This window comes from Gavia stellata, chromosome 14, assembly GCF_030936135.1.
Source record: "Gavia stellata isolate bGavSte3 chromosome 14, bGavSte3.hap2, whole genome shotgun sequence".
Classification (NCBI taxonomy): domain Eukaryota; kingdom Metazoa; phylum Chordata; class Aves; order Gaviiformes; family Gaviidae; genus Gavia; species Gavia stellata.
In genome coordinates, this window is record NC_082607.1 from 5,340,530 (window position 1) to 5,368,319 (window position 27,790).

Sequence of the window (27,790 nt, forward strand, 5' to 3'; positions counted from 1 at the left end):
GTGATGTGTATTATTGCTTTGGTTATTGCTGATGTTCCAAAGTCAAATAATCATAATTTTTTCTCTTTGCTTTATGAAGAAAATTGACATTTTCTGGTTTTCTTTTGAGTCAGGATGTTCCTCTGTGCCTTTAAGAATGGGATATTATGGCTTTTTCACTTTGAGATTACTTTTTCGTCTTCATTTTAACTCCAGCCATATGATTTTCATCCTCATTTCCATTAGGGACTTTTAAAACTGTTTGTTGTAGCACATTTAAAGGTATAAACAAAGTAGTAGCTTCTGTTTTGTTCCCCATCCTGTTTCCCATGTAACCTCAAAAACAGTATTCTGGCAGTTATAGATTAGTATTTTCCCTTGGTGAATCGACCTTTGTAAGGAAAGCCAACACAAAGTGTGAATACCATAATTTGAAAGTCAGTCTTTAAAATAGACCATAAAAGATTGATAGAACTTTCCTGCTTTCCATCAGTGTTGCACACCTTTTATTGTTTCACATAAATGAAATATTCATCCAAGATGAATATCCAAGATACTTACTATGCTTGTAAAATACCAGAACATGAATCAGTTCCTTGAAGCTTACGGATTACCTAGTTTTCTGAAAGATTTTACATTAATTTTATTGTTTTTTAACTTCTGAAGTAGTCCAGTAGTCATCTCTTACTCATAAAAATTTTCATTTGAATAATTTAAACCTTCAACTGCTAGCATCATCCAGAGTTCTTAGCAATTAAGTTAAATGCCTAACTGGACCTTTGACAAAGTTAAAGAAAAAAAATTGTTAGAGTGTGTTTTAATATCTGCTTCTGATGTTTTTATTTTTTTTATTATTTAGATTTTGAAGTGCATTCTGATAAGATTCTATGACCTTTGATGTATACCTTCACATATGAATCTTAGCTGGACTTTCGTCTTTTCAGTCTTTCCTTGTCTCTGTTTTCACAGTCTCAAATAGTTATCTCTGCCATCCCAGTTGTTTCTGCTAAGTAGTAAACAATGACAGCAATAGACATCATGGACAGCAATAGAATCTATTTTGTTTCTGTGGTCGTTGTTGCTTTCAAAGTTGCCTGTGAGGGTGGGGTCCTAGAAGGCAAAAGTGTGCACATTTCAATCATAATGAAGGGAAAATTAAACATAAAAAAATGTTCAAATAGTCTGAATAAAAAAATAGGAAGGACCCAATGGTCTTTCTTCTAGTACTGTGATATATGGATGGCAGGGTGATTGTTTTATCATCATTCTTTCTACTAACTCACAGAAAGACTAAATAAGCAATCTGAAGAAAAGTTTTTTGTTATTTAGAGCAGTGCTGTATGAGAAATAGTGATGTCTTCTTTCAAACTGCCTAGGCAGTTTTCTAAAAGGGTACAATTGACTTGAAATCCTGGTGTAATTTTGTAATGGTATCTAAACCAGTATTATTTGTGCTTTCGTGTTGTTTTCTGTAACACACATATTCTGTGCTCTGAGGATGTGATCTTTGAAGGTCACTGAACTGCAAGATTTGTCTCATTGTGGTTTTGTTACTGGCCTGCAGAGTAGTTGTGAATGAGTCGCTTCTGCTTTCTGTGCCTCAGTTTCCTTACAGCTAAGTGATGTGAATGATACTGACTTGACTCAAGAATGGCCTTGCTGGATGAAAATGAGTTTCATCTGATCTCGTATCCTGTCTCTAACACTTGGTGTCAGATACTTAGGAGAGATTGTAAGAACAGCACAAGCATATTTTCCCAAGCTATTCCTGAGCTTGCACCAATTTGAGGCTCACAGATTTCTTGTCCAGAAGTCATGGTTCTGATACTCTTATCTGGATTTTTTTCATATGTGCAGTTTCTCCAGTTGGGTTTTGAACCTATTTTGTAAAAATTGTAAATTATAAAATTTGAGCATTTGGAATATGGGCAAAGTTTTAGAAACTACATCATGTGACAAGCACTTATTTTAGCTTCTGTTTACATCCATCTGTTTACAGTCCACTGGTGACATTCTTATACTATGAAAACAGCCCTGTCTTTGAAATGTGTTTTGGATACAGTAATGAAGAAACTAAACTTTATTATTTTACTTAAAATTGTATATAGTTTTTCATAGGCTGATGAAGGAGATAAAAACTGTGCAAATACATTTTTTCAGAAATAAGCATGCCCATTGTATTAGAGTAAGTAGAAATAAAATTAATTTGGTTCACATTTGAAGTGTATATATGCTTGAGCTAAGATGAGAAGTAAAGGCCAGAGATATAAGCAGAATTTATTCTGCTACACAGTGGCAGAAACTTTGTACTACTCGGGGAATAAGGTTTTTTCCTAAGTTTTCCTATGTTAAGGAACTGGAAGAACAGTTAAGGCTCTTTAAGAAGTGAATTTACCTCTGTGGAATTAAAACCTGGGGGTTTTAGATGCTTCCATATAAATGATTAGCTTTGGTAATAACTTCAAAATTATTAGATGTATGAGTGTATAATTCAGTGTTTCATTTGGTTGAAAATCTCACTCCCAGGCTTGAAACCTTTCACAATTAGTAAGGGGGGGGGGGGGGGGGGGGGGGAATTGTGTGTAGAAATTGTATCTAACTTTCATAGGGCTAGAAAAAATGGTAAAACCACCAGTCTCCTCATTGCTGTTGTAATGTTGAGATAATATTAGAAGACTTGTTATAAACAGCAGTGAAGTCTTTCAGAGACTATTTTGAATATTGTTTTGAAGTTCAACTACATATTTGTCACAGCATAGCATATGCTATAGGCTACTGAGTTTCATGAGCAAGGTAACAAAGAAAATTGCTTTTTGTTACTCATTTGCCTCTAACAAAGACCTTACTAATTTAAGTTACACACAGTGAATTTTTTTTCCCCTCATAGTTTTTGTTTTTTCTTTGTATACTAGTGGGTGAAACAAATTTATCCATCAGAAAAGGTTTTAAGGCAGTAACTTACATTGTGGTGATCAGAAATTTCTGACATGGTTTCATTTGAAATATTCAGTATCACTATAAATCAAAAGATACAAGCTCATGCTATAGTGCTGTGTGCTACCTGGCTCTGGAATCACTGAAAACCAAAGAGATATGTTAATATGCATATTACTGTGGAATGATTGGTTGGCTTTTCCTGCTGGGCAGCTGTGGGAGCTAATCAGATTGTGCCTAAGAGCATAATAAGGAAAAACCTTAATAATGCTTAGCCCTCTTGGAAGCTCTGTCGTTTCAGCTGTCATACTCACTTTCACTAATTTAGTCTAGGTTTGTTGTTTTGTTAAAAGCCGTAATGCTGAATTTCAAAACAGATTTCATTTAATTTTACATTTTACAATGGTTCTTCTATGTATATCCACAGTATGCCTCTTCTTACAGTAACAGTAAAGTTAATTGAGTGTGGAAGTAGAATTTTGACTCTGTAGGTAGAATGCATAACAAATTTAGCAACTAGTTTTATAGTGTCACCTTAGGATTTTGATACAGTGCTCTAAATTGTGAATCCATGTAACAACTGAAGTCTGTTTTGTTGTAGTGAGCAGTCCTGCAGATTTCTATGAACAAATTGACTCAATCCTTTCTTGGAGAGTACTTGTTTTGTCTTATTTCAGTATCTGTGAATTTGATGTCTAATGACAGACGTAGTAGTTGGTAGAATGTCCTAGTCATGTTTTAATTCAAAATTGACTGTTCATTTAACTGACTGCTTCTTAAACATAAGAAATTGAATTCTTGTTCATAACTTAATATCTTAATATGCAAGAATCCTAACAATACGTAAACCCTTTAAAATAAATAGAAATTAAATAAGTGTAAAAATCAAGGTATAGGCAAAGTAATTGTGTCTAAGTTAAAAATTGTTTAAGGATTGTTTAAGTTAAATTGTTGGAGGTGTGTTTCGTTTTCCATGCTGATGGTCAGTTTCCCAGTTGGTGGACATAAGTTAACATGGTTTTGCTGGATTTTAGGTTGATTTATTTTAATAGTTTTGATTTGGTAGATTCAGTTGTTTACATCACATTTTTAGAATATGATTGAATTAACCTCATGAAAGAACTTTGAGTGGATCCAGGCCTGGGAAAGCTTGCTTTTTCTCTAACTTGGATTACACGAGTTGTTACTGGGCAGAAATGGCTTCAACTATCTTTGCTTAATTTGCTTTTTCTGGAATAGTACTGTTTGTGTGAGGTCAGTCATATTGCTAAATGACACTTCAGCTTTTTTGGTTTTTCTGGTGTTACCTTTCCTGTGGAGATACACCCCATTGTTCACTTTACTACTAAGATTAACCACTCTGCAGTTTTTCCCATGAATTGTGGGAGATCTTGTCTCAGCCTCAGAGGATAGTTTACAATTTTGGGATGATACAGGTTACCTGGTGGGACTAATCTAGATCTTTGCAACAGGAGATGGATATTATATTTACCTTCTGAAGCTGATGTTCTTCACGCTTAAATGTTGGCTTATTGTGTTCTATGGTTCTATGGGTTTTTTAACATTTTTTCCTGTTGGAGGAAAGCCCCTGCCCATCAGCCAAAATTTATAATGTATATTCAAGACTGAACTGCTACTAGACAATATAAACAGTGAACAAAAACTGAGCAGAAAAGCTGGAATGGAATGATGAGTGTTTCATGTTTCCTTTGTAAACATGACATTCTAATATTCTTAATTTTATGTACTTTCTTGCAAATCAATTGTATCAATTTGTTTTTAGAAAGAAATATATTCTTGAGTATAACTACTTATAAAAGTATGTCTCAAATAGGCTTTTAAGATTTTTGATCACAAACAACTCACAGGGAAGCTGTTTTTAGGAATATAACTTGTTATCATGACAGTTTATGTACAGAACATATACACAGGTAGCATGAGATTTCTTTTCAAAATTGACTTTCAGAGTTGAGTTACTGCCTTACAGTAAGGAAATGTTTCTTCCTTTTTATCTTGCTTTTGTTCTACTGATTCGGATAAATAGGAGTCAGTAACACTGGAGGAGGAAGATGACAACTTGTCTTCCTGATAAATCCAGCACCAGAAAATACAGTTTTGGTTTATCCCCTACATTCCCTCATCAACATGGTGAAAAGATTTTTATTTAATGAGTTTTAGAATTCGGTCTCTTTGGAACTATTTTTAGTACTTACTGTCACTCTGTATGTCGTCTCAGCAACTGTCTCTGATTTATTTCTCCAAAATTGCATGATTATTTATTGTCTTCCAATGCGTAGTGAAGTGGCATCTTGCACTTACATATGTCACATACTTTTACAGTTCAATATCGTAGTTCCACTGTTATTTTCTCAGAATAATGCAAAAAGGATGTTTTCATTATTTGGAAAAGCATAGCTTCATTTCTTTTAGAAGCAAAAATGATCCTGTGGTAGTTAAATGTCCCACACAAACTTTATCATCTTTTGAGTTTTATAAAACCCTGCAAAGTGTGGAGGTCTTGAGAAAGGCTTACTGTCATGTTCATTTCAGCAGTATTTGCAACAGCTCTGTAATTCCCAAAGCCTGTTTGTGAAAGCTGGGGGAAGTCTACTCAAAATGAAAGAAGTGAACTCTATTATATTAGTTTTTTTCTCATTCTGTTATATTTTTGCTCACATGAATTGTGAATTTTCTGCATTATGGCTGTGTATTTTTAATGTCAAAATTCATAAAGCAGTGATACATGCACATTAATGTATGGTCTCTGCATGTGAAAGAATGTCCTTGTGATGTAAATCCAGAGAACATGTTATCTTATTTATTTTCTTTGTGTTTCTGGATGCTAGGATCCCTGAAGAGAAGCGTGTGTGTGTGAAATAGTCCTGCTATTCAGATGAAAGTTTTGTCGACATTTTTTTCAGAAAGTGTAAACATAAAGGGAAGATACAGTGGTTTTGCTCACAGCTGAACTTTAGTTTAAAAGGGCCTCAGATCAATTAAGGTAATCTTGCTAAATAACTTCCTGGAAAAACTACAGCATCAGAGGTTGGGACATGGATTTGTCTTAATGAAGATGCTATGTATTTAAAGAAACGATGTACCTTCACTGAAATTTTGTGTGTGCATAAAAGGGAATGAGATAATAACAGTACATTAATTTAATGGGCATTGGTTTGCAAATATTTGTATTCCTTTTTAACAAAGGACAAAGGTTTTCTGTCTATTTTATTTTTTGTTTTTCCATTTGTCACAAGCCAAATCCATATGTGTCCATCACCCCCAGTTCCCACTGAAATTACTGGAAGCTGAGGATATGGACAGTCACTGCTTTAGGGTAAAGGAATTTTCAGAAACATCTCAGATGTTTCTATTTTCTTGTATACAAATGGCTGTCAGTTTTAATCTCCTTCTGCCTGAAAGTACTTTTCTAGTTATAAAGCAGGTAGTGAATAGGAGGGCATTACAGGTTCACGCTGCTCCAATACCCAGTCAGCATTCATCTGAGAGCTCTAAAATGTGCAATTAGGAGCCTAAGATACCTTGTTTGGCTGTCGAAGCAAAATGAGGTTGTGATTTAGGAGCTGTTCTGAAGAGCAACACAGAACTGTTAGCTGTTACCTCCAAAAGCACAGTGATGCATTAGAGAATGTCATCACTAAAACATGTACTCATTTATTTCTCTTTTTCAGAGATACTTGGTTCTGTTCCTGTTGCTGTTCTCAACTAGGAAATTGAGCAAATATGTAATTGTTACATATATATAATGCAAATATCAAAATTCACTTGTTGAATATATTATTGCCTCATATAAATGCTAATTTTTTTTCTTCATTATATATCTATAGTGTGATTCCAAAGACAGAGAACATACTGAAGGACAAGCCAGGTATCCGGAGCTTTATCTAGCTGTGGAAACATGCGAATTCAGAGCAAATCTCAAACATATTTAATACCTTAATCTGAACACTTTCAGGTGTGTTGAAAATGTAGTTTCCTGTTCAATAGGATGTCTGTGAATATTTCTGAACAATTATAATGGAGGAGATTAAGAGGGGAGGTTACTTGCCTAATTGCCTTACCTACAGCTATTGACCTTTCTTCTTTTGGGAAGAGTGTCTCTAAATGAAAAAACTTTTGTTTAAAGTTTAGAATTCTAAAGTTAAGTTCTAAAGTTTCATTTAAAAGACAATTGGTAATTCAGAAGTGGCTGGCTCTTTCAGACAGGCTACAAACCTTGGACAACTGATAAAATGTCTCTGTATTTCAATTTCCCATCTTTAGATAGCAGTACAGCTATTTATATAGCAGGAGTATTGTGAAGATAAATTCCTTAATGTTTTGTGGTGCAGGTGCATATTTTGCTGAAATGTGTAATTGTATGTCTACAGTACATTGTGCAAGACTATTCAAGTGACAGCCCAGTTCCTGCTGCCACTTCTTTGTAAGCAATTATCTTGGTAATTTTATATCATGTTAATGCAGTAATGTGGATGCACCATTACTCCTACCCTAGTTTGTAGAGGTATGTGAAGTGAATTTTTACTAAAAGAAAAGTTTCAGGGTTTTGTTGTATTTTAATTGTAATCCATGATTCAAAAGAGAAGTTAGATTTCATAAAAAAAAAAAGTTGAAACAGCATTTCACAGCCCGAAGATGTAGTATGGGAAGAGAGTTACTCTTGAAACCTGGTGCAGTCTTGAAAATATTCAGTGTATGTGTTGCTACTTTCCAGCTCTCCATGTTCTCTTCCTTGTAAAGGTTGTAGATTGAAAATATTAACACATCTTAGGTATGGAGTTTCAGGCTTGCTTTAAGCATAGACTGGAGAAATTAGGGCAGCAAAAAAGTAAATATATTAAAAAAATGTAGTATTCACTGTCTCTAATTGTTTCTCCTTAATGGAGGTGAACATGTTCTAATAATTATGTTCTGAAAATCAGATGCCAAGAATTGAGGAGGATGCAAAAATAGCCCGTCTTAGAAAAAATTATCTATCTTATATCTATCTATCTTAGAAATTAAAGTTGGCAATGTTCAGCATATGACAAGATTGAAAGGAACTCTTTACAGAAAGGAACAAATCATCCAAAAGGATTAAGGAGGCTTAAGCAATGTAATTGTTAGAACTGTTTCAGTCTTTTTGTAGTAACATTAAATTCAGATTTCCAAGGAAGTAATTTAATGTTTAGGTATACCTCCTAGCCTTTTTTCTTCTTCAGAAAATCGGTATTAAATGCATTGATTGTCTGCTTCTTCATTCCATATTATACTTTTTACTGTTCCTTTCCAGCATGAAATAGTTCATTATTATCCTTATGTTCTATTGATCCCATCTACAGCATTTTGCTTTCTGTCTGCTTCACAGGACGAGTAAGGTTTTGTGTGTGGTTGTATATATAGAGAGGAAATCTTTGGCAGTGCTTTACATTTATAGAAACTCTTTTATAATTGGAGGTGGAAAAATAGCAAGTTATGATATAGACATTGCTAATAAATGCTATCTATAGCTCCATCCCTACATAAAAGTTAATTAGGATTCTGTATGCACAAAATTCACTTTAGGTTCATGCATGATTGGAAGCTTCCAAGTCCGACTTTTACTGTGGATTTGAACCTGTAAGTTCAGTTTATTCAGAGCTAAGCTTTGGCTTGCTTCAAAGGAAACCATGTGAACCAGTGTGTGATGCTGACAGAAAACCATAAAATGAACAAGACTCACAGGAATCTTGGCCTACAAATTAAAAGTCTGTAGTTGTTTTGACAAAGAGCTAGTGTTTCATATATGTAAGCAGCTTTGCATCTACTGAGTTTTGCATTATAAAAATTTCTTACCTTTGTAATTTTATTTTCCCCTTTGAGGTACTGTCACTCAGTTCATAAGGTAACTGTCGGTATTAACACGTATCTCAAGAAACTTTGGGTTGTAAGCTGTGCACTGTGATGAGGGCAGTGACTGTGCAGTCTTTAAACAGGACAACTGTCGAACACATTTTAATCTTCTAGAATGCGTGAACACATGAATTGCACACTGTGAAAGCAATAGTAGGCAAGGGACCTTTATCAGAGCTAAAACACTTACAATATTATAGATCTCAGTGTAGTAATATGCACCTGTTATAGGAAGTTACATCCATTATTGCCTATCATGTAGAATATTTTGTGTTTAAGGCTTTAGCTTGGCTTTGGGAATTCACATTTTCACATCCAAAGTATCACCTTTGAAAGAAAAATGCAAATTTAATTTTCAGCTTTTATTAAAAATGCTGTCCACTGTATAACTGTTGTCCAGTTTTCTGGGCATTGGGTATTAGGAATTGAAATTGTGCCACTATACTCTTTTCTTTGCTAATATAACACTACAGTTCCATATGTCTTGACAAAAACAGACAAGGAAACAGTGACTGGGACTTTAATGAATTACTGAATTACTTTCTAATGGGAAGCTGATATTTTTGTCTTTTTTTCTTCCTTTTTTCTTTTTTTTTTCTTTTTAACATTTTGTTCATTTTATTTCCCAGTATTGTTGTATTTAGCCTGCTAGAATTTAGTCACTCTAAATTGGGTTATTTTAGTTTTCAGGCAGAGTAAGATTTTTAGAAATAATAAAACTAGTTCATTTTAAGAGGATTGTTGACATGTAATAAATAAGTGTGCACTTAGAGCTTGTTGCAATATTCCTCAAAATTAGTTTCTGTAGAACATTAATAAGTTTACTATATGCATGTTGTCTAACCCTTGACTTTGGTTTAAGATTCAGTTGAACTAAAGACATACATCCTATAATGTGTTTGTCATTTACAGTGCATGAAGATAAGTGTCGACAATAAGTATAGGGCGAAGTTGTAGACACAAAACAATGAGCTGTCTTTGCTCCTGTGTCTTTCTCTAAAGGTTCAGAATACCCTTCTTGAATGCAGATTGAGGACAGTGTTCATCTATTCTTTGTCAGTTAACAATGTATAGTTACTATATACAATTATATAATTTGTATTGTTTTAAGAAATAATCACTAACAGACTGTCTTAATTTCAGAGTACTTTGTATCGCAAGCAGTTGTTTTTATATGGTTATTTAGCACAATATTTTTTCCCTTCCCTATTTCTTGGAGAAATTACTACGTTCTATCGACTTACTGGTCTGCAAATATAAGTTCATAAGATGTTTTGAACACAACAGACTGTGCCACTGTTATGAGCATTAGCCAGAAGCTGGTCTTTTTTCCCATTCCTCTTGACAATGAAGCCGACATTACAATTTGTGGCCTGAAAGAACATTCATTACAATGTCCAGGTAGTCAATGCCCCATGGACTTAGCAAAACACTGTGGTGAGATACTGTGGTACTGCAGTATGTATGTCTAGAGGCAAGTTATGTGTAGACTTTGGGTGCGCTTTGTCCTGTGCAGTCCTGTCCATAATACTAGAAGCTCTTCTAGCTTATCACATTAAGTGTCCATGTGTCATTGATTATGTATTTATTAATTTACCTAAATGTTACAGTTTTTAAAAAACTCTCTAATTTTTTATTTACATGACAGCCCAAAACAGCTCCGAAAAGGACATTTGGATCCATTACAAATGATCAGGTAAATATACAGTAGGGAGTGTTTAACAAGAATACCAGTTTCATTATTTCAGAGACTACTGTGTGTATGAATCCACTGGAAAGGGTGTTATGAAAATTGAGTAAGGTAACAGAGTTGCTTATTGCCCTGATAAAGAATCCTGTGATCAGGGCCAGAGCCTCTTAAAGTTAATCCTGGCTCTGAGATGGGCATAACCTTGTTTTGCCTCAAATAGTTAGGTTACATTGCTTAAACTGTCTTTTTAGATTAAAAAAGACAACCTTTTTTATTTCTCACTCTCATCCTTCTGTAGTGGTGGAGGTGATAATGTAGCAGATTATTTTTACCAGTCAGTCTTTTTAATGGTGAAAGGTACTATATAAATATTAATTATCTGTTATGCTTTTCCTATGGACTCATTCCCTTCCTAGTGTGAAGTAAACCTTCAGATCACTGGGATAATGTGGTGACTGAGGTACAGTTCAGTCCAAACAACAATCTGACCCTAATGGAAATTTTCATTTCACTGAGGTTTTAATGATGATAGAGCCATTTACTTCAACATCAAGAATTTAATACTGAAGGGTTTCCTTCATGTTTGTCTCAGGATTTCTAACTCTCAGTTTCTTTGCTCATAAGGGAGAGAATTAGATATACATAATCTTAAAAATATGTTTCTTGAATGTTTCATCATTTTTATGGAGCGTGTAGAATGGGAGAACTGTCCGTTCTTAGAAAATGCATTTGTTAAAATGCAGCATAATATTACACCTAACCTTATCCCTTAAAGAATGTGAAATAGGCTTGCTTGAATTAGGAGAAGGTAGAAATTTCTGTAACTCTCTTTTTTTTCTCTTGTGGTTTAAAAAGATGTATAAACCTGTAATAAATAGCAAGAAATACTCTTGGATACTATTTTTCCATAGAAAATTACTCAAGTGTTAATAAGTAGCTTGGAAGAGATCTTTGCATTCTTTCCTGTTTCTCCAGTAGTTTACTGCTAGTGATGGGGAACTGAAGCTCTATATTTTATATCAAACTTGTATGCTATAATGAAAAATATCTTTCTCATACTTGATGGTTAAAGAAAAGCAGAAATGGGTATGCATATGTATAGCTGCATGTATTCAAAGCCTGTATGAAGTGTTTGTTGTAGTTGTGGGATCTAATGACAGAATAATCAGTGCCCATCTGTCAACTTGTGTACAAATAAAGAAGTAAAAGATAGCTGACATGTTTTTTTTTCCCTCTAGCTTCTGTTACTTTTTTTTCTGGAAATCTATCTTAAAGCATAGAATATATAATTCATAATTTCTCAGTAATTATGAAATTTATTGCAAATAACTGCTAGCCAGATTGAAGATGAAGAGGAAACTCGCATTCCACCTTCATGAAGAGATCAGCAGAGAATTACCCTTCTAAAATTTAACCTATTTGGTTCAAAATTTATATCTTGATTTAGAAACCATTTGCAAGGCTTATATTTTCATATGCCTTCTGCTAAAGAAGCCAAAGCTGTATTTGTTTTATTGTTTCAAAATGTGTTCCAGTTCACTTTAGACTGTCCCTAGTTGCAACTTAATGTTGTCACAAATACTGTGCAAGTGGCACAGTAATTTTTGAAATGTAGGTGAATAGTTCTTTTCCATGAAATAAATGTTTACTTATGTAGGGTCAAATTCTGGCTTTGAGAAAACAAATCAGTGAAAGAGTACAGCCTTACACAGAATCAGACCTATAAATGCATTCACTTAAGGGTGGGTAGCAAGATACAGTGAATACAAATCTTTTACATGTAATGAGAAGTAAGGAACCTTGCACACTGGGAACATTTTCTTTCGCTTTGGTCTGAAGTGTCTCAAATCAGTTTAGAACACACATGCAATTACATGGATAAAGGTGCACAATAAATAGAGAAAGAACCAGGCTGGACACAGTTGTTCATTATTACAAGTATGACACACAAAAACAAAATCCTAATTAGCATTTTTATCGACGCCTTCTTTTTCTGGTCATCCTATACATTCAGCTTTAGTGATCTGCGTTCTAGCTCCACCCTTATGGAAGATATGGCTGGAAAACTGCCTTTACATCATTTCTTCCTCTGAAGGGTGAGAGATGTGAGAAGAGAAAAGAGGATAGTTGTGATATTCTTAATCCCTGCTTGTTGGAAGAGATAGCAGAAGAGGGAATCTAGTTCTAGATTCCAATCTTTATTTTATCAGACTACTTTGTCAACACTAGTGTTTTAAAAGAAGCCATGTTTGTGCAATATGTGTAGCATTTCTTCACAATTCCAGGGGTAATAGGTATTCAAAAAACCACATGAAAAAAATCGGTTATTTTCAAATTGATCTCATAGTTCTGTGATATTTTTTGAAATTAAAATAGATCTTCTTTTCTCACTGGGAATGTAATTTTCACTACAAATAGATATATATATATATATATAATGATGAAGAAAGGAATAATTTTAAGGAGTTATTTAAATATATTTCTAATAAATTGTTATGACTCAGTTTTGTCCATAACATCTAACGCCTGAATTACGTACTAAGCCCCTTTTCATTGATGGTGTTGTTTTTTTATGCTAATGGTTTCACATCATGCCCAGAGTTGCTCCAAAAACAGAGAAACAGTCTTTTTATCTTTCTTGTTTTCCTTGAAATTGAACATTGGTTTAGGTCCTCCAGTGTATGCATACTGTCTTGCCTTTGGATGTGGCTGAACTTTGGCTTATTTCCTCTTCTCCACACTCACACATACAATAAAGAAACCAAATTACATCTGTCCAGGAATTTAATAACTTTTCTGTAGAAATAGAGAAACTAGTTAAACCCCCCACACACCCCCCCCACACCCGTTTTTCTAAAGTATCCGTTTCTTCCCATGTTATTCTGAAGCTTTCTTAAGGCCCATGAGCTTAAAGCAAAATTGGATATTGCAAAATAAAGGTAAATATATAAGTGTATACTCCTGTACATAGTATATATAAAAATATATATTCCATGGCAATTTCAGAACATTAATGAGCTGTTTCTCTATTTAAATATACTGTCATGCTAAAGTATGTTCTTTCTGTGTCTTGTAGGGTCAAAATGTATTTGGTCTTGATATAATTGAGACACCTGAGGGAGATAAGTGGCCTCAACTGATTGTCCAACAGATCCTGGATAGGGAGCAGAAGGATACCTATGTGATGAAGATTAAAGTTGAAGATGGTGGAAGCCCTCCGAGATCTAGCACTGCCATCCTGCAGGTCACAGTGACTGATGTGAATGATAATCGCCCAGTCTTCAAAGAGAATGACATTGAAGTTAGTGTTCCAGAAAATGCTCCAGTGGGCACCTCTGTTTCTCAGCTCCATGCCACTGATGCAGACCTGGGCTCAAATGCACAAATCCACTTCTATTTTAGCAATCAGATCTCGAGTTTGGCCAAAAGGCTGTTTGCCATTGATAACACCACTGGCCTCATCACTATAAGAGAACCACTAGACAGGGAGGAATCTCCTGTACACAAATTAACTGTTTTGGCAAGTGATGGCAGTTCAACTCCATCAAGAGCAACAGTGACTGTTAATGTCACAGATATTAATGACAATGTCCCATCAATAGACACAAGATACATCATCAATCCGGTGAACGGGACAGTCCTTTTGTCTGAGAAGGCTCCCCTTAATACAAAAATTGCATTGATAACAGTAATGGACAAGGATGCTGATCTGAATGGAAAAGTTACTTGCTTTACAGATCATGATGTCCCTTTTAGGCTAAAGCCAGTGTTTGATAATCAGTTTCTCCTGGAGACAGCCACGTTTCTAGATTATGAAGCCACACGGGAATATGCCATTAAAATAGTGGCTTCAGATTCAGGGAAACCCCCCTTAAACCAGTCTGCAATGCTCCTGATCAAAATTAAAGATGAAAATGACAATGCCCCAGTTTTTACACAGCCTATCATAGGTCTTTCCATCCCTGAAAACAATGCTCCTGGTACTCAGCTAACCAAGATAAGTGCTACAGATGCTGACAGTGGGCGCAACGCTGAGATCAGCTATATCCTGGGTTCTGATGCACCCCCTATATTCAACCTTGACCGCCGTACAGGCATTCTGACAGCAGTGAGAAAGCTGGACAGAGAAAAGCAAGACAGGTACTCTTTCACTGTGCTGGCTAAGGATAACGGGATGCCACCCTTGCAGACCAATGCTACTGTGACAGTGTCTGTCCTGGACCAGAATGATAACAGCCCTGCTTTCACACATAATGAATATAATTTCTATGTGCCGGAAAACTTACCCATGTATGGCACAGTGGGGCTTATTACAGTTACAGATGCTGACTCTGGAGAGAATGCTGCGGTCACTCTCTCTATATTAAATGGTAGAGATAATTTCATTATAGATCCACTTACTGGTGTAATAAGACCTAATATTACTTTTGATAGAGAACAGCAAGGGTCGTATACTTTCCAGGTGAAAGCTGTGGATGGAGGAAGACTGCAGCGTTCGTCAACTGCCAAAGTGACCATCAATGTTGTTGATGTAAATGACAACAGGCCTGTTTTTGTTATTCCTTCATCTAATTATTCGTATGAGTTGGTTCCAACATCAGCCAGTCCAGGGTCTGTAGTTACTAAAGTCTTTGCAGTTGATAACGACACAGGAATGAATGCAGAGCTCCGCTATAGCATCATAGGTGGGAACTCAAGGGGCTTGTTTACAATTGACCAATTAACAGGCAATATTACTTTGAAAGAGAAGGTTATTGCATCAGATCATGGCTTGCATAGGCTGGTAATAAAAGTCAATGACCTAGGACAGCCGGAGTCTCTTTATACTATAGCTCTTGTGCATTTGTTTGTGAATGAGACAGTCACCAACAGTTCCTACGTACAAGAGCTAGTGCGCAGGAATATGGAAACTCCAGTTGGCCAGAATGTTGGGGATGGTGAGATAACCCCACAAACCAATGATTATGTCAAGATCATCATTGCCATTATTGCAGGCACTATGACAGTGATTCTGGTAATTTTCGTTACTGCTTTAGTACGGTGCCGCCAGACGCCTAGGCACAAGGTTGTCCAAAAAAACAAGCAGAGTGGTGAATGGGTTTCCCCAAACCAAGAGAACAGGCAGATCAAGAAAAAGAAGAAGAAGAAGAAGCGCTCCCCAAAAAGTCTCCTCCTCAACTTTGTGACTATTGAAGAATCTAAGCCTGATGATCCTGGCCATGAGCACATAAATGGCACTTTAGACATTCCTGTAGAGCTAGAAGAACAGACTATGGGAAAATATAACTGGGCCACCACACCAACCACATTTAAGCCTGATAGCCCAGATTTAGCAAAGCACTACAAGTCTGCTTCTCCGCAGCCTACCTTTCAAATTAAACCTGAGACTCCTGTACCCCCCAAGAAGCACCATGTCATTCAGGAACTGCCTCTGGATAACACCTTTGTGGTGGGCTGTGACTCACTCTCCAAGTGCTCCTCAAGCAGCTCGGACCCTTACAGTGTTTCTGAATGCAGCTGTCAAGGAGGCTTCAAGACCCCAGGCCCCATACACACCAGACAGGTAATGGAAATTTTGAAGTGCTCTTTCTCCTTCCCTCCTTACCTTGCCATTCCTATAACTCTGGTTCTAAGCACTGCAAAATAACTTTTTCTGCAAGGATTAAAAGTTTGAAAGGTCATTTTTGATCCAGGCATTGGAAAGTAAACAATTTGAGTCATCAGTGTTAAGGGAGAAAATTAAAAGCGAATGACTGTTGGCGGTAAGGAAACGGAGCAGCGAGTTGTTCCACTGGTGGGTGTTCCTGACTGCAGATGGCAGTATGGCACTTCCTGCACTGCTGCAGTACCCAGCGCAGCTCTGGCAGGCAGAGAGGGGTTGTGGTACTGTCCTCTGTAGTATTGTATGCTCAAGAATTGAAGAAATCTAGGCCAGGTGGAAAGCAGTAAAGCTTTACAGGATCTGATAAGTGGTTCTTAATATTAATGGAGTCTGGAATTGCAGCCTTCATTTGGGCACAGCTGTACTTCAAGGTCTCTCAAAAGCAGGCAAGGATTTTCCTCTGAGAGTTTCAGTGCCATTTTCAGACTACAAGCATACTGGGCTACTTAAATCTGGTGGAATGACACAGTCGACAGGCGAAGTTAGGGGAAAACTAGAAGCATCAGTATAATTGCCCTCACTTACTTGCTCCTGTGCCTGACAAACCAGGTATTAGCTTCTCAGAAATTCAGTACAGCAAAGGAAATGTCTAAAGTATCCTCAGCTTAAAATTAAAAATAAAATGAGAACCAAAGTACCTTTTATTCTTCAAGATCCTACAGAAAGGCATTAGGTCACTGGAAATTGAATCTAATGTCTACCCATATTCTGGAAAGTTTCATTAATAATAAAGCTTTGCTGTTTGTCTGTTTACTTCTCTTTCTTCACAAGTATCACAAACTTTTCAGTGAAAATAGTTTTCTAGTTAAGCTTTAAGTAGTCAAGGAATTGATCTTTAAAGAAACAAATATTTCAGGAGAGTTATTATATCATTGATAATACATTTTAATACTATTGCTCGGGAACAAATCCTCAGCATGACTGTCTGTTAGACTTTTTGCTCCAACTAAGGTTTTGAATTTTTTTCTGTGGGCTTTGTTTTATTACCACTATAGTGATTACAAAATGTGCCTAAAAAAAGCTCCTCATTCAAAGTAGTCATAATATTTTTGAAAATTGCAGGATGGATTGTTTATTTTACTGTATTTTATACCCCTTACCAACAGAAATCTGTGCGGTAGTCCATACCACTATGCTTTATAAAACTTTCATCTTTTTTGAGATGCATTAACAGAAAAATTGAAAGAAAAAAAATATTTCTTATTTCTAAGACATGACAGCAATGAAAAATGTATAGCTTTTTGAGATTTGAGTTTTTTCTATTAAAGGTATTTGAATGTGTTAATTTAAATTACACATTAGAAAAGCTTCTTGCTAATTTCTTCATCTGTTTGAACTCTCATAACTCTGAGGAGGGTGGTGCTGTTTTCAGCATCTCTGTAGGCCTGATCTAAGTGATTTTTCAGTTGAGTTCTGGTATAGTTCCTCTGAGCCAAAAAGAGTCTTCCATTGTCTGCTCAACTACACTTTTTCATGCAGTAATGCTGCTAACAAAGAAAGCAAGCTCATGACTCTCTAGGTTTTTACTAACATAGTTCTTCCATTCGAAGGGGCTTTTAAAGCAGAATGGAAAGCAATTCTCTTCTTTAGAAGTTGGTTGGGGAAAAGAGCATTTTCTTTTATCTGTATCTTAAAGGTCAATGACAGGGGCTTCCTATCTGGAAGAGCAGAATAGAACGGGGTTTTTTTAATACTCATTACCTGATATTAGCTTATCTTCATACAGCTGTACCTGAAATTATATTAGTACAATGTGCTGAGTATATCAAAAAGAGGTTAATATTACGATTGGTATTGATTTTGTTAACTCTACAGTTATCCTTCTTTTAGGTTTATTTTTCTGTATGAAAGTGATCACATTGCTGGAGAAAGTATAACTACTCACTATCAATGGCCTTTTACACTAATTTGAAAATAACATTTACCTTTAAACACCTGAATTCATGTTTTTATTACTTTTATTTAAATAAAAGTAATTTGATTAATGTATTTATTTACATAAATTGTGCAAGAAAAGCCACTGGAGTTAAATCCTTTGTGTTGGACACAAAGGCAGAATTGTATTTCATGATAAGTAAAAACAAGCAAAGTATTTCTTAAATATCCATGGATCTTTTAAAAGCCAGTCTTACTCCTAACCTGGTTTTGTTTATTGTAGTCTGTACAGTTTTGTCTCCTATGAAAGGGGCTGTAGAAGGTGGCTCAGGACAGACAACTCAGGCTAGAGTTGTCACTGTTAGCCAGTAAAGAAATGAAACAAATGAAAATAAGCTTCTGCCACAGTACTTCAGATGTCATGCTGTCCCGCCATCCTCCAGCCTCGGAGACTAACAGGATGTTTGTGGTTAATGATGCATTTGTGTCGTGCACTCTCTGAATTTTCAGAAAACTGTAGGACAGCCTGGACAATTGAAAGATAATAAGTTCGGATAAAAAGGGAGATGTGCTAGTTTGAAAAATGAAAATAAGATGTCTAATGTGAGAAAAAAATATTTTACTTTATTACTAACAGTTACTGTAATGCATCCCTTTTACAAGTCAAAAGCTCTCTGAAGGAGACTAAAGAAGATTACATTCACTGTGAAGATATCTCTTCAGTTTCTAATGGGTGCTGGTATTAATAGGCCGCACATCTCAACTGTTCTTAGTTTTGTCCATACAAGAATTTCTACTCAGATATTTGAAATAATATTGAGTTAAAGCTAAAAATATATGTTTTCTTTTGAAGCTCTAAATTTTGTGTGTGTCTGAATGGTATTGATTCAGGTCTTTACAGAAGGGAAATTATGTGTTTGCTTTACTAATAAATTTGTCTAAGTGATCTATAATATGGCAGAACGACATTATAACAGTTGTACTCAAAAAGCATGCAAGAGCAGACGGAAAGGTTTTTCTACTAAAAACCCAAAATAACTCTTTAGTGGTCATGTGGGCGAATAAATACAGCAATGCAACAGCTGAGATTCTTGTGAAGGAGGAATCAGAATCTCCTGAAGCAGCTGAGGACACATTGAATCATGAACTACAGGAAGCTGAAGAGGAAAAAGTATGGTCCTAACGTAATCTCCTCCAAGAGAGAGATCAAGCTTCTGTTGCACTTGCATGTGACAAAGGGCAAGGAAGAGCGATATCAATATTATTTTGAAGTTAGAGAGTAGGAATTAATAAATACTGGTGACTGTAGACCTTCAGAATAGCATGCTTTCTTTTGGGATGTAGTAGAGACAAATCTTTTAAAGAAGTTTTACCAAGTGATAAATTCTGAAAGGGCTTCTTATTTATAATAAGGTTTTTCAAACTAGGATATTTGGAGGATCATAAAATCAAACTGACTTTCAGTGTCATCAGATTTTCATTGTTTTGGTAGTCATGGGCCTGGTAGAAAGATGCATTTCTTTGGTAGAAAAACATACAGCACCTTTGAAGTTTATCTGTCTGCAAGCTTTGTAAAAGCTCAATTGCTTTTGACATTTACCTTAGTGAGAACAGACTATGTAAAGTATTCCATACTGACACAAATCTTCTAATTCTTTTTGCATATGCGCTGGAATGATGAAAAGAAAAGAGAGATTTTTCCAGTCTAGTTTTCATGTAGTATGTAACACAATTTTAAAATCTGAAATTTTTGCTCAAGTACTTTAAACAATTTTCAGACAATTCAATACAATAAGAACAGTAGAAATCTTTGAAAATAAACATCCGGTCGCTCAGGAGGGGTCCTGTGACCTTCTGTATTGTCATTTTAAACTGTAACTTAAGAACTAGTTTTATCTGACTTTGTGTTAGTGGAGAAGCGTGACTGTTCATGAAAGCAGCACTGGAGGACTTGGTTCCGCTTCAGTCCACCTCTTCCACTGATAGAGCTGGAAGGTGCACTCATGCTCTGAATCTATGATTACGTGCCTTTTGGTGGTTCTCCCTGCCCACAGTGGACTCTGGTCTGTACGTTAATTTAGCTCCACTGCTAGTAAACTATACCATCTTTGGGAAGTTGTTGAGGGAGTGAACAGGCATGCGGATTGATTCTTCTCATATTTACTAGTGCAAATCTACGTTAGTTAATTGTAGTTGCCAGAATCTAGCATCTGTGAACATACCCATACTTACGAATAGAAATTTCAGATGAGATAGTGATGTCTGCTCAACTTGTTTGTTAGAAACTGACTGGAGATAGACAGTCTATTCCTTATAGAAATCTGAATGGGAAGTAGACCTCATTTAAAATACATTGCCTTTTCAGGGCCCTACGGTCTCATTAGTGAGTGCGTAGACCTGCTTACAGTTATAGTATATTTGGTTTTCTGATTCTGATGTGAAATGTCATTATAGCTTCCCACTCACTATGAGAACAGTGTGCTTAGGATGTGAATTGAAAGAATATTGCACTGTTCCTGAAACTGATAGCTCTGAAAACTCACCTGTTATGTAAATCTTTAGCTGCAGGATTTATTGTTTTGTTTAATAGCAGTGAGACTACTGAGTTTAATCTAGTATACTGTAATAATCAGTAGGCAGTGCTGATGCTTCTGGTATGTAAAAGGGTATAGAGATAACACTGGTACTTTGCATTGACAGATTCAGAGTAAATTACACTCAAAGAACATTTTCTGCTGAATTATCAGCTAAATAGCTGTTGGTATAAGCCCTTCCTAAAAGCCATTTCAAAATTGATTGCTATGACTCTAAATATTTTTTTTTATTTTCTCTTAATTATCTGGCTGGTAATTTTGCTGGTAGTTCGCATATGCTGCTATGTATATACATTTCAGAAAAAAGCCTGAAATTCACACCTGGAAAAGATTTCTAACTGAAGGATAAGTGAAAGTCTGTGACTCAGAAGTTAGTGAGCAGTTACTTAAATGTGCAGTACTACTGAACTAAAGCTGGTCAAGAAAATACTTTTCCTCTGTGGAACACTTGGAAGAAAAACTTTTTCAAAATTGTTCTTTTAATATATAGTTTTCACTGGAAAAGCATGGGGGAAGATATCTAGAAAGTGCCCCCTTTGCCTCATAGTAGAAGACAAAAACAGAGCACAAATGGGAAGAAAAGAAAAAAGAAATTCATGTTTTGTGTGATGAAAAATGACAAATTTTGAATAGGACACTTAAGTAAAAACTAATTTGGAGAAAACAAAGGCTTTTTGTTTCTGGTAAGAACTCGTTGACTGGGTTCATACTGAAGTTGGTAGATAAAGTTACAGCATTAATAATTGGGTGATTTTTATGCAAGCTAGAATGATATGCAATTCTCTCTCCAACAGCAGCTTGCCTTGGAGTAGTAGCAGCATAAATTTTCCTAAACATTTTGTGCATTTCATGTTCATTTTTCAGTGGGATAACCGAAAAGTTTAATCTTTTCTCCTTGTGACCCAAATTTGTTTTTTTTAAATGACCTATAGCTGTAAACCATTGTCAACAAGGAAGTCTGATTTAACTGCGGTTTAATTTTCACACTTCTTTCTTTTCCTATTTTCTCCCAGAAGGTATTGCACTCAATAATCTGCAATTGATAGCAATTTCCTGACCAGTGAGTGGCTAGTGTCTTGGTGACTGCAGTATTGATAGTGCTTTCTTTCCTGTGAAATAATTGATCGAAATGGCTTATTTTCTGTGAATTTTTAGGACTCTAATTCTGTTGCTGATAAATATAGATTAAAGATGCAAAATAACTCTTCAAATCAAAATATTCTATGCTCTTGAATGAAGTCTGCTAAACCCCTGTAGAACATGTTCTAGGTAGTATGGCAGTCTTTTGATAGCTATAATCTTGCAACAGTGCTTGGGGTTTTGAGCTGATAAAGCAAAAAAAAAAAAAAAAAAAAGTAAGAAACCTAGAATAACATACATAGAAGCCATTTCTGTGGCTCCTTCCGTTTCAGCATTTTTGCTATGTGTATATAGATTTTGCTTGGGTATAGAAACCTGAAAACACACGCACATCAAAAAATGGTCGGTTACTTAGAACCTCAATAGTTCAGTACTTCTCAAACCATACAGTGATTGACATGGTATGAAGTTGGAAACAAACTTTACAATATATGGGGAAAATTATGCAGGAAAGGGCTTTTCTCATGCTGTTTCTCTGTTTGCCAGCTCTGAACGTCATCGCATCTGATGTTATATACTGAAGTCGTACGTGTACACAATGATGTTAAGCCAGCAAACATGAAAACAAGGAAATAGCACGAGAAAGCCCTTTGTCCTGTCTCTGGTTGCCGAAGAAATTTATCGTCTGATCTCCAGAGGGGTTTGGAAGTGACGATGAACTGTTCAAGCTGCCCTACTGAAAGGTATCAAGGGCAAGAATTTTTTAAAAAGAAAAGACAAAGAAATTTTAGTACATTGTGCTATAGTGTTCTATAACGTAGTTTTGCTAAGAAAAAAGTAATGTGACCCATCCTTCTTTACAGTTGGCAATTATGGTAAATTTATTTTGCTTGTAATCTTCTTGTCCCAGATTTTTTCCTTATTTATGTTAGTTGAAACAATTAGGAATTTTGTTTCTATAAATATATTAAAAGGGAGCAATAAATTTTATTCATACATTAAAAAGAGAATGTAAAGTTCTTTATACTCCCTGCATTTAAAAGAAAAACAAATGAATTGTTGTCACTTATAGCACCATTATACATGTTAAGAATTAAGTGTTATTTATATCTATTCCATAATATTTTTAATGATGATATTGCTGCTATGGATCATAAATAGAAATGATCAAATCACTGCTTTCTCATTTTATAGGCACAATAGTAGTAGTGAAAAATGAGTACTTCCTGCTTTCTTATCCACATTTTGTAATAAATGATCACCTTTTAAATAAGTGGAAAGTATTCACTTAACTTTTAAAAATAAAATTTGATTTGCTTTTTGCTTGCTGAAATCTAGATAATGTCTGTGTAACAGGTGCCATACATTTAACCTTTTGCAGTACTTTTATTTTTAAAAAAGAAGTCATAAATCCAGTGGATTGCTTTTCAGTGTGATAAAATAGGAAATAGCATACATACTTTTTTCACTGTTAGCCAGCACATGGGGAAAAAAAATGGCCTGCTGTTGTTTTTTTCCCCAAACTATTTCTCTATATAGTTAACTTTTTTATTATTTAAATTTTTACAATATAATTTGTTATTTAGCACAGGTCATTTAAAAAATAAAATTTGAATATCATAGCTTTGTTTTCAGGTTGGTTGCCAGTTCTTGTATATTGCCTCACATTTTAGGGAGTAACGCTTAATATGTATAATCTATAATGTTAGAATTTCATATGCAATGCAAAAATCTCTTAGGAAGCAAAGGAGTATAAAGAACCATGTTTTCTGCACTTATGTGAAGACATGTAATATTAGTTTGCTAGAATAAAATGAAATACAGACACTGCTTTTAACTGGGATGTATACAGTATATATAACTTTCTTTTAAAGAAAAAGTTATTAATGACTCATGAATTAGACTACAACATGGAATTCTTACACATTACTGTATGTTTGATGTAAAGATATTTATAGGCTTGTACTTAATAATCACGTTGCCTCAGTTCTTGGACTGCAGAATGTCTACCATGACTGTTGCCTATAGTTTTCTGCACATTTGCTATCTGGCTCTTTTAAAAATGTGTATTTGGCTATTTGATCTGTAAAATAAATTCTATTAATAATGAAGTACGTATTGTAATTTAGCATATTGTATTGCATAATTATAGCTATGACTGTTACAGAAAATTTTTCATTTCTGATAATGAAACCATTTTCTTGGGAAGAAGTTTATGTATCTGTAAGACAGTTTTGCTATTCCTATTTATCATACCCTTGCAGCAATTATGCTTTAAACTAAAAAAACCAACACTTTCAGTGGTTAGACATACAGTAATGATATTTATTGACTCAATGCCACAATGCAGTCAGTTGCTTTGGGTTGAAAGTTCTTTCCTAACATACAAAGGAATTTATTCAAGAAGCATTGTTTAGTGTAACAAAGGTTGGTCCTGCCTATTGCTATTACAGTTGTTCGCTTAGGTGCTTCATAGGTGGGTGATGGGAAACATTCAAAGACATTTGTTAAGAGTAATAATCCTTTGGCCTAATACAGTTGTTTGTCAGGAAGATAGTAGGATTTTACAGACTTTCAGTTTCTGGTTTTTCTTTGTTTTTTGAATATTTGGGTTTCTGTTCTTAAGCTAATTAGGTTGGATTTCCTTCATAAGAAAACTCATACACATAAAATTAAGGTTTGATTAAGAAAAGCACCAAATAATTTGAATGCTTACGTTGAAAATTTTTTTTTTTTTAATCGAGGGATAGTGACTTGAGATACTGGACTGGGTTAATCTAGTCTAACTTCAAGCATGCTTCTTAGTCATGTCAAGTGGACATATAGTCGCCCTCAGTTTTTTCTCTGGTAGTGAAAAGGCATAGATATACTACAGCAGGTTACTTTTGATTTTAGGACTGCATGCCCTCTAGAAGTGCCTACTTTTTTACACTGAATATAAAGACAACCTTTCATAAGTACCTTTCTAATTTAAGTGTGCCAGTTATCTGCTTGCAGAGAAAAATATTTTTCATGAGATTCCTAGTTCTTTTGCTTTTAACCTAGCTGAAGGTCTACCTTTTTCCTAGTATTTGACTGGTCATATCATTCTAGTCTATCAATAAATAGTTCTAAAACAATCTAGGATGATTTTAAACTTTGAAAAAGTTACATGTATGAAATAAAAGGTACATCAAGTTGTTGGATTATTGGTTCAAATCAGTAATCTCTCTCTTCTAGTTCTCTCATGAGTCAGCACAGCCAAATATAATAACCCTTCAAATGCACTAATGGAAAGCCAGCAACCTCTTCAGTGGTTCAGTTTCTTGTGATTCCTGTTTTGATTTTTGTTTTCTTACATCTAAGTATCACTTTTAAAAAAGTAATTCTTTCATAGACTGGCATAAAACTTGTTCAGAGAGCTCATTTCCTTCTGACCGTTAAATGAGTTCATGAAAGTCTCATGAAAGCCTGTATGGGTACTGACCAAATATATACGTGTGCCAAATAGAAATTTCTACACTTTTCAGTGATGTGAAGGGTAAATGGAAGCCAGTCAAAAAACTCTGTATTTAGTTTTGGAATTGTTTTAAAATTAGTATTAGCATCCTGAGCCAAAGGTAGTTGTATGTGTGTCAAAACCAACTGTTTCTCAAATGTTTTCACCTACAGAAATACTGTTTTCTGACTGCATGGAAGTCCGAGTAAATTAAGAGCAAAAATCACTGAGTTGACCAAATGCTGCTTTTGAAATTGAAAACTCGTTATATTTTCTTTGGGATATCAATCATACTTTCTAAGTTATTTTATTGTACTTTAGACTGCAATTATTATTACTCACCATCATCTCAGGAAACTTCTCAAGAGATTCATCCTTTTATCTGGTGCACATGGCTACTCCTGTCACCAGTGCAGGCGGTTCTGTGTCTATAGATAAAATCCTAGAGTTTGGTTTTGGTTAGTTACAGTGCTACGTGTGGCTCAGCAACAAGAGTAGTTCTTTATTTGTTGCCAGTTTTAGAGAGTAAATTAATCGCATCGCTGCTTTTAGCCCTACAATGCCAGCAGCCAAAGATGGCTCTCACATTTGCTGTTCTGTGTCCTGTGTCATATTGTCAATGCCTGGATTTCATACGGATGTGTATCTACCAAAGCTCAATGCCACTCGATCTCAAACATGCCCTGATATCAAGTGAGTCACTCCAAGGAAAAGCTATGGCACATGATCTGCAGTTTGTAGGAAAGCTGCCTATTCTATCAGAAAATATATTGGACTTTGGAGGATATCTTTAAATCCTTCTGAATTTAATTGAGTGGAGGACTGCTGAAGGGCAGTAGGGTGCTGTCAGGAGCAAAGCTGGTTTGTGATGTAAATAGAATTATTTTTTTAACATAAACTGTAATGCTACCGGGTTTTTTTGTTACATATTCAGTGATTTCCCGTTTTACCATAAAACATATTTATGGTATATCCTGCTCTTACGCATTATTTGTAAAATCTTTTTAACAAATATTTTTTATATATATTTTTGCTTTCATATTGAATTACCAAGCACTGTTCCTTTTATGTCTTATTTATCTATTTCTAAAATAAATTTTGTTTGAAGATTATATTTGTATACCTTCTGGAGAAGCACTGTTTTTAAATACACCTCTGGTCTGTTTGCTTAGTGCATGCACACCATCCAATCTATAAATATACTGATATTTTTTACAGTGATTAGGAGCTATAGTTATTAAAATAACTCTACCACACATAAAGTACGGTAAAGCTCACTAGCAATATATCTAAAGAAATATGTTTCTTTCAAAACCTCATACTCCTTAGCAGTACATTTCTTTTGTCTGCATTTTCTTCGAAGAAATCTGGTCTAAGCAGGAATTCCAAAAGTTGCTCATCTTCTAACCATGTGTACATGTATGTCTTGAGTGTTATACAGTGTTTAGAGCTAGAGTGAGAGATATATACTGGTTACATATATCTGTGTATGTATGTATTTTGTGTGTATATGTATATAAAGAAAGAGCATGAGGGTATATATATGCATTTATCACATACTCATTTAGCAAAGTTTATAGGCAGTATATATTACATAGAACAGAATAGACCTGTAGATATGTGCCTATCTCTACCCAATATATCTTGCTATGAAAGATAGCCAGGCACTAATGTTTTCACTTTATGACATTATTTTGAGATCTGGAAAGGTCGGTCTTCCCTTCTGAGAATGTACTGGATTCTCACTATATATTAGAAAGTGACTCTTGATAACTTGGAGGTTAGGATGCAATATAATAAGTACAGTTTTGAATTTCAGTTCTTTTTCTTTCACTATTTCGTTTTCACTCATTCCAATATTCTCTCCCACTATTCTAAAATACTATTTTTTCCTATTATATAAACTCATTCTCTTAAATCTTGCCACTGAAAATGTCATGAAAATGACATTTCTGTATTTTCTCCAAATTGTAAGCCTCTGCTTATTGCATAAATAGACACATGTAAATCAAATTCAGTTATTTATATTCATACAGATGGATATTAAGTGTGTTGTCAGGAATTTTTCAGGGGTACTACTGACTCTCTGCAATCTTTTAGATAAGTTCTATTCATTTGTATTTAGTATGTTTTTCGTTTTTGTCCGATATCGTTATCGGCAGCAGTGATCAGCATTGCTGTATTCGCAGTTCTACAGTCCGTGCTGAGTCAGCTTGATCTATAATATTTTTCAGAACTGAGTGGGAACAATGGATTTACTAGAAAACCTACAAGAAAATCCTGGTTTTCTCCCTCAAAATAGAAGTAAGCTACTCTTCCAAATACAGATATGTAATACTTTTTGGAAGTATGTCCCATTAGACACATTGAAGTAAGATAATAGCTTCTATGTGGATCTTTATTCTTCACACTAAATATTGACCTTTTTAACTCTTATTTTACACATTATAGGGCTGTAAAAGCCTATACATCAATATACACACAAAAAGAAGGTAATTTTCTAATACTTTTTAAATTCTTATTTTCTCTATAAGGGAGTATTTTAAGATACTTCTTGCTGTTTAGTAGCATGGCCGAATGCATTTTTTAAAGGCCCAAAGTAGGTTTTT

The 27,790-nt window shown here is 35.0% G+C and overlaps 1 protein-coding gene across 1 annotated transcript in view; it reads left to right on the forward strand.

The window, feature by feature from the left end:
* The window catches only part of PCDH11X (protocadherin 11 X-linked), a 325,382-nt gene that overhangs the window by 14,447 nt on the left and 283,145 nt on the right, over positions 1-27,790 (forward strand). Inside the window, exon 2 of the mRNA XM_059824372.1 lies at positions 13,569-16,055. Within this exon, the coding sequence (XP_059680355.1) occupies positions 13,569-16,055 (2,487 nt within the window). The remainder of the gene's footprint in view (positions 1-13,568; positions 16,056-27,790) is intronic.